At 44.6% G+C, this 16861-nt stretch overlaps 1 protein-coding gene across 1 annotated transcript in view; it reads right to left on the reverse strand.

Annotated features, from left to right (window-relative positions):
* The window catches only part of LOC126092733 (uncharacterized), a 179117-nt gene that overhangs the window by 98937 nt on the left and 63319 nt on the right, over nucleotides 1–16861 (reverse strand). The window contains exon 5 of the mRNA XM_049908459.1: nucleotides 6949–7179. Coding sequence (XP_049764416.1) covers nucleotides 6949–7179 — 231 coding nt within the window. The remainder of the gene's footprint in view (nucleotides 1–6948; nucleotides 7180–16861) is intronic.

Raw genomic sequence — 16861 nt, forward strand, 5'->3', positions numbered from 1 at the left:
TTCCTTGTAGCTGCATACTCAGTATCAATAGTAATAACCTATTTGTACAGAAGATACTGCATGGACACTTTAACATCGCAGTTTTAGGGAAGAGGGAGTGTTTTGAGCCACGGTTGCGTAATACAACAGTAGATGTTGGGGCAGACCTACCTTTTTCTTGATAATGCTAACTGCGATTGTGTGGTAGCCTTTACCAAATGCTATGTATACTACACTTCCCTTTCTGTTATGCATTGCTCGTCGTTATCTTCTCTTATCTTGAAATCAGTGTGGAGACTCATCTTGGCGAACATGGGGTTCAAGTAAGAGTCGTGTCACATCAGGAGAGACAGGCCGATCTACACAACAGAATGTCAGCACAGCTTGCGCAGAAGCGCTGTTCAAGTGTGGAGGCTGTGTGCCCTGCTGGCGGGAGGTGTAGCTTGAATCACTCCTCTATTCGCAGCGATCAAGTACTAGTTGCTTTACGTTCACACATGACTGTGTATAGTATCCACACCGTATCGATACGATGTATGCCAAAATGAAGAATGTGGCCAATATTAATCTGGAAGTATCAGTATACACAAGAGGTGAGCCATTGTAATATACAGGGTGTTACAAAAAGGTACGACCAAACTTTCAGGAAACGTTCCTCACACACAAAGAAAGAAAATATGTTATGTGGACATATGTCCGGAAACGCTTACTTTCCATGTTAGAGCTCATTTTATTACTTCTCTTCAAATCACATTAATCATGGAATGGAAACACACAGCAACAGAACGTACCAGCGTGACTTCAAACATTTTGTTACAGGAAATGTTCAAAACGTCCTCCGTTAGCGAGGATACATGCATCCACCCTCCGTCGCATGGAATCCCTGATGCGCTGATGCAGCCCAGGAGAATGGCGTATTGCATCACAGCCGTCCACAATACGAGCACGAAGAGTCTCTACATTTGGTACCGGGGTTGCGTAGACAAGAGCTTTCAAATGCCCCCATAAATGAAAGTCAAGAGGGTTCAGGTCAGGAGAGCGTGGAGGCCATGGAATTGGTCCGCCTCTACCAATCCATCGGTCACCGAATCGGTTGTTGAGAAGCGTACGAACACTTCGACTGAAATGTGCAGGAGCTCCATCGTGCATGAACCACATGTTGTGTCGTACTTTTAAAAAGACACATATTCTAGCAGCACAGGTAGAGTATCCCGTATGAAATCATGATAACGTGTTCCATTGAGCTTAGGTGGAAGAACATGGGGCCCAATCAAGACATCACCAACAATGCCTGCCCAAACGTTCACAGAAAATCTGTGTTGATGACGTGATTGCACAATTGCGTGCGGATTCTCGTCAGCCCACACATGTTGATTGTGAAAATTTACAATTTGATCACGTTGGAATGAAGCCTCATCCGTAAAGAGAACATTTTCACTGAAATGAGGATTGACACATTGTTCGATGAACCATTCGCAGAAGTGTACCCGTGGAGGCCAATCAGCTGCTGATAGTGCCTGCACACGCTGTACATGGTTCGGAAACAACTGGTTCTCCCGTAGCACTCTCCATACAGTGATGTGGTCAACGTTACCTTGTACAGCAGCGACTTCTCTGACACTGACATTAGGGTTATCGTCAACTGCACGAAGAATTGCCTCGTCCATTGCAGGTGTCCTTGTCGTTCTAGGTCTTCCCCAGTCGCGAGACATAGGCTGGAATGTTCCGTGCTCCCTAAGACGCCGATCAATTGCTTCGAACGTCTTCTTCCTGTCGGGACACCTTCGTTCTGGAAATCTGTCTCGAGGAGGAGGAGGAGATTAGTGTTTAACGTCCCGTCGACAACGAGGTCATTAGAGACGGAGCGCAAGCTCGGGTGAGGAAAGGATGGGGAAGGAAATCGGCCGTGCCCTTACACAGGAACCATCCCGGCATTTGCCTGAAGCGATTTAGGGAAATCACGGAAAACCTAAATCAGGATGGCCGGAGACGGGATTGAACCGTCGTCCTCCCGAATGCGAGTCCAGTGGGCTAACCACTGCGCCACCTCGCTCGGTGCAATCTGTCTCGATACAAACGTACCGCGCCACGGCTATTGCCCTGTGCTAATCCATACATCAAATGGGCATCTGCCAACTCCGCAACTCCGCATTTGTAAACATTGCACTGACTGCAAAACCACGTTCGTGATGAACACTAACCTGCTGATGCTACGTACTGATGTGCTTGATGCTAGTACTGTAGACCAATGAGTCGCATGTCAACACAAGCACCGAAGTCAACATTACCTTCCTTCAATTGGACCAACTGGCGGTGAATCGAGGAAGTACAGTACATACTAACGAAACTAAAATGAGCTCTAACATGGAAATTAAGCGTTTCCGGACACATGTCCACATTACATCTTTTCTTTATTTGTGTGTGAGGAAAGTTTCCTGAAAGTTTGGCCGTACCTTTTTCTAACACCCTGTATACATGTCATTTGAACGTTATCGAGTCACTGATAGTTACAAATGTACTCATGAAATTATTTTTTGGTCGACACATACTACTATGGCCTTCTGTGGAAAATAACCAGTTGTTTGTTGTTGTGGTCTTCAGTCCTGAGACTGGTTTGATGCAGCTCTCCATGCTACTCTATCCTGTGCAAGCTTCTTCATCTCCCAGTATCTACTGCAACCTACATCCTTCTGAATCTGCTTAGTGTATTCATCTCTTGGTCTCCCTCTACGATTTTTACCCTCCACACTGCCCTCCAATGCTAAATTTGTGATCCCTTGATGCCTCAAAACATGTCCTACCAACCGATCCCTTCTTCTAGTCAAGTTGTGCCACAAACTTCTCTTCTCCCCAATCCTATTCAATACCTCCTCATTAGTTACGTGATCTACCCACCTTATCTTCAGCATTCTTCTGTAGCACCACATTTCGAAAGCTTCTATTCTCTTCTTGTCCAAACTAGTCATCGTCCATGTTTCACTTCCATACATGGCTACACTCCATACAAATACTTTCAGAAACGACTTCCTGAAACTTAAATCTATACTCGATGTTAACAAATTCCTCTTCTTGAGAAACGCTTTCCTTGCCATTGCCAGTCTACATTTTATATCCTCTCTACTTCGACCATCATCGGTTATTTTACTCCCTAAATAGCAAAACTCCTTTACTACTTTAAGTGTCTCATTTCCTAATCTAATTCCCTCAGCATCACGCGACTTAATTTGACTACATTCCATTATCCTCGTTTTACTTTTGTTGATGTTCATCTTATATCCTCCTTTCAAGACACTGTCCATTCCGTTCAACTGCTCTTCCAAGTCCTTTGCTGTCTCTGACAGAATTACAATGTCATCGGCGAACCTCAAAGTTTTTACTTCTTCTCCATGAATTTTTATACCTACTCCGAATTTTTCTTTTGTTTCCTTTAATGCTTGCTCAATATACAGATTGAATAACATCGGGGAGAGGCTACAACCCTGTCTTACTCCTTTCCCAACCACTGCTTCCCTTTCATGCCCCTCGACTCTTATAACTGCCATCTGGTTTCTGTACAAACTGTAAATAGCCTTTCGCTCCCTGAATTTTACCCCTGCCACCTTCAGAATGTGAAAGAGAGTATTCCAGTCAACATTGTCAAAAGCTTTCTCTAAGTCTACAAATGCTAGAAACGTAGGTTTGCCTTTTCTTAATCTTTCTTCTAAGATAAGTCGTAAGGTCAGTATTGCCTCACGTGTTCCAACATTTCTACGGAATCCAAACTGATCTTCCCCGAGGTCGGCTTCTACCAGTTTTTCCATTCGTCTGTAAAGAATTCGCGTTAGTATTTTGCAGCTGTGACTTATTAAACTGATAGTTCGGTAATTTTCACATCTGTCAACACCTGCTTTCTTTGGGATTGGAATTATTATATTCTTCTTTTAATTCTGAGGGTATTTCGCCTGTCTCAAACATCGTGCCCACCAGATGGTAGAGTTTTGTCATGACTGGCTCTCCCGAGGCCATCAGTAGTTCAAATGGAATGTTGTCTACTCCTGGGGCCTTGTTTCGACTCAGGTCTTTCAGTGCTCTGTCAAACTCTTCACGCAGTATCTTATCTCCCATTTCGTCTTCATCTACATCCTCTTCCATTTCCATAATATTGTCCTCAAGTACATCGCCCTTGCATAAACCCTCTATATACTCCTTCCACCTTTCTGCCTTCCCTTCTTTGCTTAGAACTGGGTTGCCATCTGAGCTCTTGATATTCATACAAGTGGTTCTCTTCTCTCCAAAGGTCTCTTTAATTTTCCTGTAGGCAGTATCCATCTTACCCCTAGTGAGACAAGCCTCTACATCCTTACATTTGTCCTCTAGCCATCCCTGCTTAGCCATTTTGCACTTCCTGTCGATATCATTTTTGAGACGTTTGTATTCCTTTTTGCCTGCTTCATTTACTGCATTTTTATATTTTCTCCTTTCATCAATTAAATTCAATATTTCTTCTGTTACCCAAGGATTTCTATTAGCCCTCGTCTTTTTACCTACTTGATCCTCTGCTGCCTTCACTACTTCATCCCTCAGAGCTACCCATTCTTCTTCTACTGTATTTCTTTCCCCCATTCCTGTCAATTGTTCCCTTATGCTCTCCCTGAAACTCTCTACAACCTCTGGTTCTTTCAGTTTATCCAGGCCCCATCTCCTTAAATTCCCACCTTTTTGCAGTTTCTTCAGTTTGAATCTGCAGTTCATAACCAATAGATTGTGGTGAGAATCCACATCTGCCCCAGGAAATGTCTTACAATTTAAAACCTGGTTCCTAAATCTCTGTCTTACCATTATATAATCTATCTGATACCTTTTAGTATCTCCAGGATTCTTCCAGGTATACAACCTTCTTTTATGATTCTTGAACCAAGTGTTGGCTATGATTAAGTTATGCTCTGTGCAAAATTCTACAAGGCGGCTTCCTCTTTCATTCCTTCCCCCCAATCCATATTCACCTACTATGTTTCCTTCTCTCCCTTTTCCTACTGACGAATTCCAGTCACCCATGACTATTAAATTTTCGTCTCCCTTCACTACCTGAATAATTTCTTTTATCTCGTCATACATTTCATCTATTTCTTCATCATCTGCAGAGGTAGTTGGCATATAAACTTGTACTACTGTAGTAGGCATGGGCTTTGTGTCTATCTTGGCCACAATAATGCGTTCACTATGCTGTTTGTAGTAGCTAACCCGCACTCCTATTTTTTTATTCATTATTAAACCTACTCCTGCATTACCCCTATTTGATTTTGTATTTATAACCCTGTAATCACCTGACCAAAAGTCTTGTTCCTCCTTCCACCGAACTTCACTAATTCCCACTATATCTAACTTTAACCTATACATTTCCCTTTTTAAATTTTCTAACCTACCTGCCCGATTAAGGGATCTGACATTCCACGCTCCGATCCGTAGAACACCAGTTTTCTTTCTCCTGATAACCAGTACAAAGTAATATCTGTTTAAAAAATAAAACTCTAGGAAGAGAGAACACATTCTCGTACTTAGTCTATAAACTATTGATTCTGGAAGAAACAGACCCAGCTGAAAATTCGATGACTGGTTACATCAAATGGGATTGTAGGATGAATGAATTGAAGTCACTGACAAATTGTACATAGAGTGACCAAAACAGCTGGAGAAAACATCTGTAAGTGAGGTCTAAGAAATTCCAAAATCTATGCTACACTACCAACACAGCAATGTAAGATTGCTAGGTTAAGCAATGAAAAGCAGGCAGGAGACCTCAACGAGACCATAAAAAGCCAAGAGGCGTAACACTTGGGAGGAAGTTGAAGAATAAAAATCATGCTCTAGAGCAGACTCGCTGGTACTAGTGGTTGCAAGCCTCTCACTGAGACAATGAAAAGAGCGCAAAAAAGAAAGAAAAAGTTGTACATATATACAGCGTGTAATGGTTATAAGTACAGATGTCTTAATTGGTGACTAAGGATAGTGTATTGATTAATGTGACATCAGTATTTTGTTCATTTGCAGACTAATAATTAGGAGCGATATGCTTTTAGGTTGTTTAGTACCTCCAAGTACATAAAGCAAGAACAACCCATTAACACTCACTTTCCTGGGCAGTAGATTAGATGTTGAAGTATGGACGCATGCACGCAAAACGATTAGCCTATACTGATAGGTGTAGTCCATTTACTGTGCAGTTATGACTATGGATAAAACATCAAGTAGTAAGTTAAGCGACATGTTTATGGGAACAGTATTTGATGCAGAGAAAAGCAACCAACACACTGATGTGTGTAAATACGAGTATTAAGGTACCAATATAAAAAATATCTGCACTTATGCCCATTACACCTTATGTACTTGACATAATTTTCTTCATAAATATTCACTTTATTCAACAAAATTAGAACAGTTTATCTCTACAGAAGCCTGTGGTCTCTTGCAGATGCAAGGGCGCGGATTCAAAAAGAAAGTGGCACGAGCGAGCTATTGTCGTAGATCGGGTTCCCCCTTACTCTGACGCCAGCTGGACTGGCGTGGCTCAGGCTCTAGAAGGGCCTGCAAAGTCCTTTGTGGGAAAGAATAAAAGATGAGTAAAGAAGTTGCAGTAAAAGAACGGTGAAGAGCGAACTGTCATCACGTCGGTGGCAAGTAGCGGTCTGTCTGTGCACCCCGGCGCTGGAGCACGTCACACACAGTGCACGCTGGACTCGTATCCACATTTTCGTCACGCGCATACTCTTCTAGACGATGGACGCTACGATTCACAGTTTGGTTGGAGCCCAAGCAGCGTACAACGAAATCTGAGACAGTCACAACTCTGCTGCAAACTGAAGCACTTGTTACGCATCCATTTTGCTGCTTCCATTTGCATAAACTATGGTCACATTGATACATTTGTGCGTACACGCGGAGCAGCCCAACTGGTAGTGAGCTACACTGCAGCCTGCGCTTCCTGCGGCTGACCTGTGGCTGGCGGCGGCTCGCTGGCGAGGCTGCCCTCCCAGTCGTCGACGTCTGCGTCGTCGGTGGCGCGGCCGGCAGCCGAGGGCCGCCGCTGCGTGAGCCGGACGTCGGCGGCAGAGGCGGACTGTGATCTGCAGAGCGGGGGAGGCGGGGGCGGCGACTCCCACCCCCAGGCCCAGCGGCGCCGCTGCACTCGCATCCCGTCCAGCGAGTAGCTGCCCGACGCCGAGTCTGGGTGGAGGCAACAACGCGTGAGCGCACCGTGATCATTCTCTGGCCGTGAGAAGCTGACCCTCCGTGCAGTGGCTGCGGGGACCGCACCAGCAGGGGATAGGCTATAGCTCGCCTCTGCATTAGGACTGCTGAGGGGAGAGGATCAGTAGGAGGAGGACAGCGCCGGTTTTATCTCACATTGCTGCCACCACTACCCATGTTGTGTCTTTACACGAAAGTAGAGGTGACACACTGGGAAATATTGGCAGCACTCTGAGTCAATTGAATATCTTCTTACTAGTCATACAATGAAGGCTTTCACGACCGGATGTTTCAGCTGCCGAGAATTCTTCCGGGTTGTATGGCCGTGGTCCATGGAACTCTTCTATCCGTGACGTATCGTCCAAAGCTACGTTGCACATCTTCGGAGGTGCTCCGTTTGTGCTGAGTCTTGCCGAGTCGTCAACGTAGCTTTGGACGAAACGTCAGGGATAGAAGAGTTCCATGGACCACGGCCATACTACCCGGAAGAATTCTCGGCAACTCTTCTTACTAGCGCCGATTTTCTCCACTACTGACACCTTAAGTTAAAAGAGTCAACTTATCTTGGACATTTAGAGCCGGGACAAGTTCTTTGGTAACCACTTGGCATTGTGGTGTTGACAATCCGAGGTTTTTTTGACACAAGTACGCGTGTGTGTTATGTGATCAGATAGTCGCTGATATTTAGGGGAGGTAGTCAGAATTTTGCGGAATGGCATTACACGGGATGTTGATGAACAGAGATTAAAATAGATGAATAGAAAAGCAGTGGTAACTGATGAGAGGAAGAATATCAGTTAGTAATTCAGAGGAAAATATGGCGATAAGTAATTATTAGACAGTTAGTGTTCTGTTTTAAAGTGAGGCAAAAGGTTAACAAAGACGTCGGAAAGATGAGAAACAGTGTATTGTCATTACGATGTTTCATCTTAATATTTTGGAGGTTTACATTGGGGACAATCCAGAATGACACTGATCAAAGTGGAGCTAGTTTTGTAACAAAACTGACGAGTGAGAGTACCAATTCGATCTATTAGTGTCTATCTGCTTGTCGAAGAAACAGTGACTGCATTTACGTATTTTGTTCGTTCTGAATTACTGAATATTAACCACATGCATACTGTTATCTAACTGAAATAAAGTGGATGGTAATAAAACTGTATTTAAAACGAACAGGGACATGCAATACCTTCCAGGCACAATATACAATATCACAGCTCTTTCCATGTTCACTTGTATGGCTAAATTTACTTGTATGGCTAAATAGAGTCCACTTTTAAAATTAATCTTTCAAGTGCTAATGTCCGAGACATAATCACTGCCAGCCAAAAAAGGTGAAGCACATAGAAGACACAGGCGGAAGTTAGTGTAACTTCGTAAAAGCACATACCATCGGCGACTGTTTAACTGACTTAGAGTTGTAATTTTCTGTGGCAGGTAGAACAGCCGCAAGAGTAAAAAGTGTTGCTGTCGTTCTGTGTCGTTACCAGGGCTGGTAGGGTATATAAGGAGTGTGAAGAGCGTCAGGAGTTGAGAGATCATTATGAAGCACACGGAGATGCGGCATACTTACGTGAGACAGTATTATCAGCACGTGACGGAGTTTCAGAGGGACCTAATTGTGGGTCTCCAATTGCCAGCTGGTTAACTCGTGTAATGTCCAGATTTTTGGGGCATTTGGAGGTCACAGTGGCCCAATGTTGCACTACATGAGAACATGGAGGCAGGTATGCTCGACGTCAAGGTTCTGGTAGACCGTGTCTGACCAGCACACGAGGGAGGATGGCTGTACTGTGCACCATCCACATTGATAGCCCTTCACCTCCACGCCTGACATCCAAGGGACTCCCTGCATCATTCTGTGTCCTCTCACACCTTTGGTAGGAAACTTACAGCAGCCGGACTGGGGGAATTATTGTCCTGTGTGCAGGCTGCCATTTGGGACCATGATACGAACTGCCGTGTTTAGAGTGGTGCCCTGACAAGGACGCATGGACTATTGGCGAATGGCGAAGCAATCTGTTTGGCAATGAATCATTGTCACTCATATGACCATCGTCTGAGAATATGGTGAGGATCTGGGGACAGGTCCCATTCTTCCAATGTTTTGGACAGGCACAGCGTTGTTACTATTAGCTTCACAGTGTGGGGAGCCATCGGGTATGACTTGAGATCAAGGGTGATAGTAATTGACAGAATTTGAGAGAATAACGGTACATCACGGGTAACCAGCACTCTCGAGTCTTACGTCTCATCTGACAGTACTGTGGTGCTATTTTCAACACAAAAGTGCTCGTCCACACATGACACGTACCTCTATGAACTGCCTGTGTGATGCTGAGGCACTCCCACGGCCAGCTAGATCCCCAGATCTGTCCCTGATAGAGCACGTGTGCGAGACCAGTCCGACGTCAACACCAGTCCAGTGGCAGGATCCAGGGTACCAAGGTCCATTTGCAACAGTTGTGGGCCAGAGTATCTCAGGAGTGCACACAACAGCTTTGTGACACCACTCCCAACTGAATCAATGCACGCATCCAGACCATAAGTGGAACATCATACTGATAAGTGGGCTCAGACTGTCAAGTTCTTTATAAATTGGACTCGATTTTGGAATCACTGAAATAATATCACATCTCTTCCGAACCCATGAAGTTTCACTTCATTCCCTCCTCCTCTTCTGGGTGCCTCATCGATTTGTCAGGCAGTACAGGGGTGGAAACATACGCTGCCTATATTGTGAAATACAGCTGACTGTTCGCCCGCTTCGTGTGCGAGAGGAATTTGACTACACAGGGGCTCAAAATAAGTTAACACGTCAGGCAGTTGTATGGTTTGTTTTACAGGCAAGCATCGACATTCTGTAAGATTTGTTTGGAAATGAGGACATGCGCAGCTTTTACTGTGGTCATATGAACATCTGAGCACATTCCCCAAACACAGGGTGGCTCGTTATTACATGTGAACCAGCCATGAGAAGATTCCTTGCGGAAAATAAATAAACAGGTATATAATACTGGGTCTAAAATTATTTTGAGGCAGTTAAGCTCCCCAGAATGTGGTGGCTTTACATACGCTAGATACCAAGGCACACGCGAATTCACGAGAGTAGGGAAGCCGATATCGCAGCCAAGGAATTATGTAACCTATCCATTGTGATCCAGTGTGATATTCATCTGTGTGCCGTAATGTCGTTTACGAGAAAGTCCATACCGATTCTTAGGGTGGAAAAGTGGCTGGGCATAATGGACCAAAATTTGTGATCAGTAAAAGTGACCGTAACACCGTGGTGCAACTCCTTCCGATCAATCAGACGTGATGAAGTCTGCTTAACACGTCTTCAAACAGAATGCAACCCCTTATGCATGGTTTCCCTCTCGGTCTTAAGTGGGATTAATACATGAGTAAGTGCCAAAAAGTCATTTCTTTAATTTTTGTTTTCTTTGTAGTTTTCTGATTCAGGAAAGGTTTATTTCGAATAGATTGTACCGAGCAAAGCCCCAAAATTAGAGGAATTTATGTGCCTGCACACATGGCGATGCACCCATGTCACGCAGACAGCTCTGTTGCAGAATTCTGGTCTCACTTCTTTGTTTTTTATGAGTTTTTAGTCTCTAGTGTTTTAGTGACACAAGATTATTACAGAAGTAATTACATACTAGGACTCAAAATGGAAATGAGAGTTTTAGCAACTGAGTATGGGTACAGACACGAGAAACTGTACTGGTAGCAGTAATACTTTGAAAATAGGTGTGCTGGGTGTTCTGTGTTTTAATGAAGAAGCAGTGTCAAAGGTTATCGAATAATGTAAGTGTCTGTTGGACTAAATATGCAAAGAATTTTGATTGTCATTGGTAGGATGTTTTCGAAGCAGAGAAATCAGTGTTGGAAGCCATCAAAGAAGCAAGAATAAGAAAAATCTGTAAAAGAAAATGGAGGGAGAGCAACACCAGCAACATGATGAATAAGGATGTGGGGTGTATTAGTGTTATTTAGAGTAGGTACAGAAACAAATTTTAACTTTGACGTGAATTTCCCAGGTCACTTTTTATGTTCTGGCACTGGCTATTAAAAACAGAGAGTTGAAATTTTGTTTACTGTCTTAAAACACAGTTAAACAAAAAATGGAGTATTCTTGTGGCTTAAACTTAAAAATTAAAAACATTTTTAAAGAAAAACTATGAGATAATTATTGAACCTCCTGATAATCATTATTACATTTGTTTGAACCATAATTTATGACAGTAACGCCTTTTTTTTAAAAAAAATTTAAAGATAATAGTGTAAAGAACTTCCAGAAAAAGTCACGTTTTTACTTTGTTTTATTTAAAGTATTTGTACCTATGCTGTACGTAAATAATTAAGATGCTTTATTTCACTTGCAGCACAAAATACAGTTCAGAAGAAAGTGTGAGACCAAAATCTTCCCAAAAGATCTGTCAAAAGATGGTAAGCATTGCATGGTCTTACATGTCTTACTCTTGGAACTACGCTATTTAGAAAACTGAATATTTTCCAGTATTTCCCCTTGTGTGCACAAACCAGTCCACTTAAGCCCACCAGATTGCGAAGCTCGTGGCGTACTGATTACAGTTCCCCACCTTTTAACTGAGTACACCTTAAATTATGACCAGAGGGAAGAAGCTAGCTTAATAGCACACGCCCCTCTATTCCCACCGTGATTAAAGGTGTAGTCTTTTGCCTAACCTTCTACCTAATATGTCAGGCAGGGAAGTTTCAGTTTGCATTCATCCAGTTATTATGTAAGTGATCATCCAACCACCATTTTCAGACTCGCTGCTCCGTGGCTGTTCTGGCCTGGTAGTGATAATTTAATAGTACATCTTAACTCACAGACTGTTTTGTACACATGAGGCTGACTTTGTGTACTAATGTGCGACGAAGTGAGAAAAAGGAAACGTGATCTTATCTAACTTCTGGTATGTCTGTATTTTGTACATATTAATCACATTGATCTCATAAATTATTTGTAAGGGCATTGACAACTAGGACATTTAAGAGCCTACAAAAACAAACACATTAACTGTTCACCAATTTTGCCTGTAAATGACACAAATCGTTGTTTGAGTATGCAATCATTATCAAAAGCCAATAAAATTGCCCACCTTGATCGCTAATTATGTTTTTATTTTTTAAAATATGCATCTTAAAGTGTTTTGGCCACAGTACTCATGAGAGTCTGTTAGATTAACAGAACAAATGAGAAGTAATACTTCTAAAGTAAATACAGGCATACATTTTTAGAATAAAACGAAGACATATTGCATTTAAAATCTCGATACACAGTCTCTCGTCAGTTTTCATGTACACTTGTACCATAACTAGTGCTGTTTAGTGGGGATGTATGGTTGCAGAATAAAACGAAGACATAACACATTTAAAAACTCGACACACTGTCAGTAGGAGGAAAACTGTGTTCTGAGACAATGTGTTAGCATTCAGCAGCAAACCTGATTGATTTATGATCCCATTCCCTCTCCTCAACCTATTGTTCTGTTAATTGATTTATGACCCCCCCCCTGGGGGATGATTTATGACCACCCAGGGATAATCTGTCTTCCTGGGAAACCCTCCAACCCCTCCCCACCCCTTCCTCCAACACATCCCCCATCCTCCTGCGAAGTGCACTCGCTGATACAAGCACACATTTGATATCAAATTAACTGACTACTTAATTAAATAGATAAATTAATTACTCCCTCCCTCTCTGGTACATCCACAAGCCCTCACCTCCCACACCACACTCCCCCTTCTCTCCCTCACCTGGAAATGGGTGGGAAAAGGGTACTGAGTCTGTGCTGGAGAGGAAGGATCTCAAGACAGGAAATTCATAACAACGTCATTTACAACATAAAGGCTATACTGTTTATTTATCAAATTCAATTTGCAGGAATTGGATCAGTCTTTTATTTGATGGGAAAAGCTCATCATTCTCTGTTGTATTGGTAAGATACAGGTGTTGCAAAATACATGGAAAAGAAGTAGTAAAATCGATCGCCTTTTCTCCTATTGCGCAAGAAATGCCGTCACGAAACAGACGTCAGCACAACTCAACACACGTAATTACACTGCCACACATCGTGCTTAACATAGCTGGCGAAAAAATCTCGCGATCACGTTGCTGACTGCCGGGTCAATCGCACCATACCACACTGCACACACCCTCCAGTCAGGGACCAGCGCAGCTGTGGGACCACGCTAATCCTCCGCAATCAAAGTATCAGGTAGAGGCATCACTTTGAAGTTTGATACCAGATTCACGTGTTGCCTCTCTCTCCGTCTTCCTCTCTCTCTTCCTCTCTCTGTCTCAAGTGATTGCTTCCTGTTTGTGTGAACCAACATATGTAAACACTAACAGACCAAGATGTTCACCCCACTCCTCCTCACTTACATCCTCCTCCCTTACTCGCTAGCTCCTCATGCAGGCCTGGCGCTGGTAGTCGGTACATCCCTTTATTCTCACTCTTCCACTGCTATGGAAACCTCTGGCGGATGGTACATTCAAGAAGAAGAAGGCAGCGGCTGTCATGTGCCACACTAATTCCACCTTCGTCCTGAACAAAGCCCTCGATGCCTGGATAACCCCTAACTGTTGATGTTTTGGAAATATTTCCTCTATCAGATTGATTGACTAATTAATAAAATTGATACCCTTGCATCCTATGGTTGGATGCTACGATGGGTGTATTTGGTGGGATTAAATAACACAAATACTTGGTTTCCAAACCCTACTGGATGTTTCCCCTTGCCTCCTATTGGTGGATACTGACACAGTTAGATCATTTAGTAGGAAGTACATCACATTGAAAGTAGCTGAAATTTGCAAATTTCAGCTTAGTTGCATACTATGTTCGTAAACAATCTACAGAGGGGTTGAATTGGTACGTGTGCTCGCAGTACCACTATGAGAAACAGTAAATTGATCAATCCGGAATATGATGTTGCGATTAGGTTTTTGAAGCACTATAAAATCCCTAAGTTGACTCTCTCAGCTATATCTTCACGAAGAAGGAGGAGGAAGGGTCTCTAACACGATAGGATAGAAACAACAATTAATAACATTCCCTCCTTTCTGCTGCAAGAGTCCACTGGACTGGCCGGCCGTTGTGACCGAGCGGTTCTAGGGGCTTCAGTCCGGAACCGCGCTGCTGCTATAGTCGCAGGTTGGAATCCCTCCTCGGGCATGGATGTGTGTGACGTCCTTAGGTTAATTAGGTTTATGTAGTTCTCAGTCTAGGGGACTGATGACCTCAGATGTTAAGTCCCATAGTGTTTAGAGACATTTTGAACTAGCAACTGGACTGTATTGAGAAGCAGTAAACACCACATGCTTAAACCACTTTCCATTACACAGTAGTAGTATTGATTGCCACGGTTAGATGTCACAGATCGCTGTAACACTCGTACATCCCACGCACTCATGTCCCGATATCCACAGGCACCGTCCCCACGCCAGAGTGTCCCGCAGTGCTAGATGCCGCTGTGTATGCGCGTCTCATCGATCGCGCCTGGTCAGCAGACGGACTCGGCCCACTGGAGAGGTCGCTCTGGCCATGGAGGATGTCCAGGAAGATTGTATTGGTATGAATTCGTATGTTATCAATACGTGCAGCGCCTACACTTGTCAGTGATCGATATTGAAACGCTCAGTTTTCCACAGAGAATACATGCAACACACGCAATCACGGAGACAGCCCAATATATACTGGACTAGCCAGCCGTCTGGAACTTGTCTTTGTACTCGCTGCTAGTGACAGCCTTAAGCCAGAAATGTCAGTTCGTTCCAGTCACCAGCTACCTCCGCCATGCGTCCCATACATCAGTCTAGGGGACTGATGACCTCAGATGTTAAGTCCCATAGTGTCTAGAAACATTTTGAACCAGCCACATATTACGACTGCAGCAGTGTAGGAAATACCTCCTCCTGACGGTTGTGGCTCTGGAGATATCAATTGGCCATTTAAAGCAATATAATCCTTTTGACTAGACATAACTTCCAAAGTAAGTTCTTTCACCCCGCCCCCCCCCCCCCCTTACGGCTATCAATGCGTTGAAATCTATGTCATATCCACACCTCCCTTACGACCAGACACTGTTATTTTCTTTGAATGTGACGGTACACTGACCCCAGTAACTTACACCCCAACACATACTTTATAATCCTCCTCATCCCAGCGACTCTATCACATATCCCTCTACTAAGTACACTCCTGGAAATTGAAATAAGAACACCGTGAATTCATTGTCCCAGGAAGGGGAAACTTTATTGACACATTCCTGGGGTCAGATACATCACATGATCACACTGACAGAACCACAGGCACATAGACACAGGCAACAGAGCATGCACAATGTCGGCACTAGTACAGTGTATATCCACCTTTCGCAGCAATGCAGGCTGCTATTCTCCCATGGAGACGATCGTAGAGATGCTGGATGTAGTCCTGTGGAACGGCTTGCCATGCCATTTCCACCTGGCGCCTCAGTTGGACCAGCGTTCGTGCTGGACGTGCAGACCGCGTGAGACGACGCTTCATCCAGTCCCAAACATGCTCAATGGGGGACAGATCCGGAGATCTTGCTGGCCAGGGTAGTTGACTTACACCTTCTAGAGCACGTTGGGTGGCACGGGATACATGCGGACGTGCATTGTCCTGTTGGAACAGCAAGTTCCCTTGCCGGTCTAGGAATGGTAGAACGATGGGTTCGATGACGGTTTGGATGTACCGTGCACTATTCAGTGTCCCCTCGACGATCACCAGTGGTGTACGGCCAGTGTAGGAGATCGCTCCCCACACCATGATGCCGGGTGTTGGCCCTGTGTGCCTCGGTCGTATGCAGTCCTGATTGTGGCGCTCACCTGCACGGTGCCAAACACGCATACGACCATCATTGGCACCAAGGCAGAAGCGACTCTCATCGCTGAACACGACACGTCTCCATTCGTCCCTCCATTCACGCCTGTCGCGACACCACTGGCGGCGGGCTGCACGATGTTGGGGCGTGAGCGGAAGACGGCCTAACGGTGTGCGGGACCGTAGCCCAGCTTCATCGAGACGGTTGCGAATGGTCCTCGCCGATACCCCAGGAGCAACAGTGTCCCTAATTTGCTGGGAAGTGGCGGTGAGGTCCCCTACGGCACTACGTAGGATCCTACGGTCTTGGCGTGCATCCGTGCGTCGCTGCGGTCCGGTCCCAGGTCGACGGGCACGTGCACCTTCCGCCGACCACTGGCGACAACATCGATGTACTGTGGAGACCTCACGCCACACGTGTTGAGCAATTCGGCGGTACGTCCACCCGGCCTCCCCCATGCCCACTATACGCCCTCGCTCAAAGTCCGTCAACTGCACATACGGTTCACGTCCACGCTGTCGCGGCATGCTACCAGTGTTAAAGACTGCGATGGAGCTCCGTATGCCACGGCAAACTGGCTGACACTGACGGCGGCGGTGCACAAATGCTGCGCAGCTAGCGCCATTCGACGGCCAACACCGCGGTTCCTGGTGTGTCCGCTGTGCCGTGCGTGTGATCATTGCTTGTACAGCCCTCTCGCAGTGTCCGGAGCAACTATGGTGGGTCTGACACACCGGTGTCAATGTGTTCTTTTTTCCATTTCCAGGAGTGTATAATACTT

The sequence above is a fragment of the Schistocerca cancellata genome, chromosome 7 (genome assembly GCF_023864275.1).
Source record: "Schistocerca cancellata isolate TAMUIC-IGC-003103 chromosome 7, iqSchCanc2.1, whole genome shotgun sequence".
Taxonomy (NCBI): domain Eukaryota; kingdom Metazoa; phylum Arthropoda; class Insecta; order Orthoptera; family Acrididae; genus Schistocerca; species Schistocerca cancellata.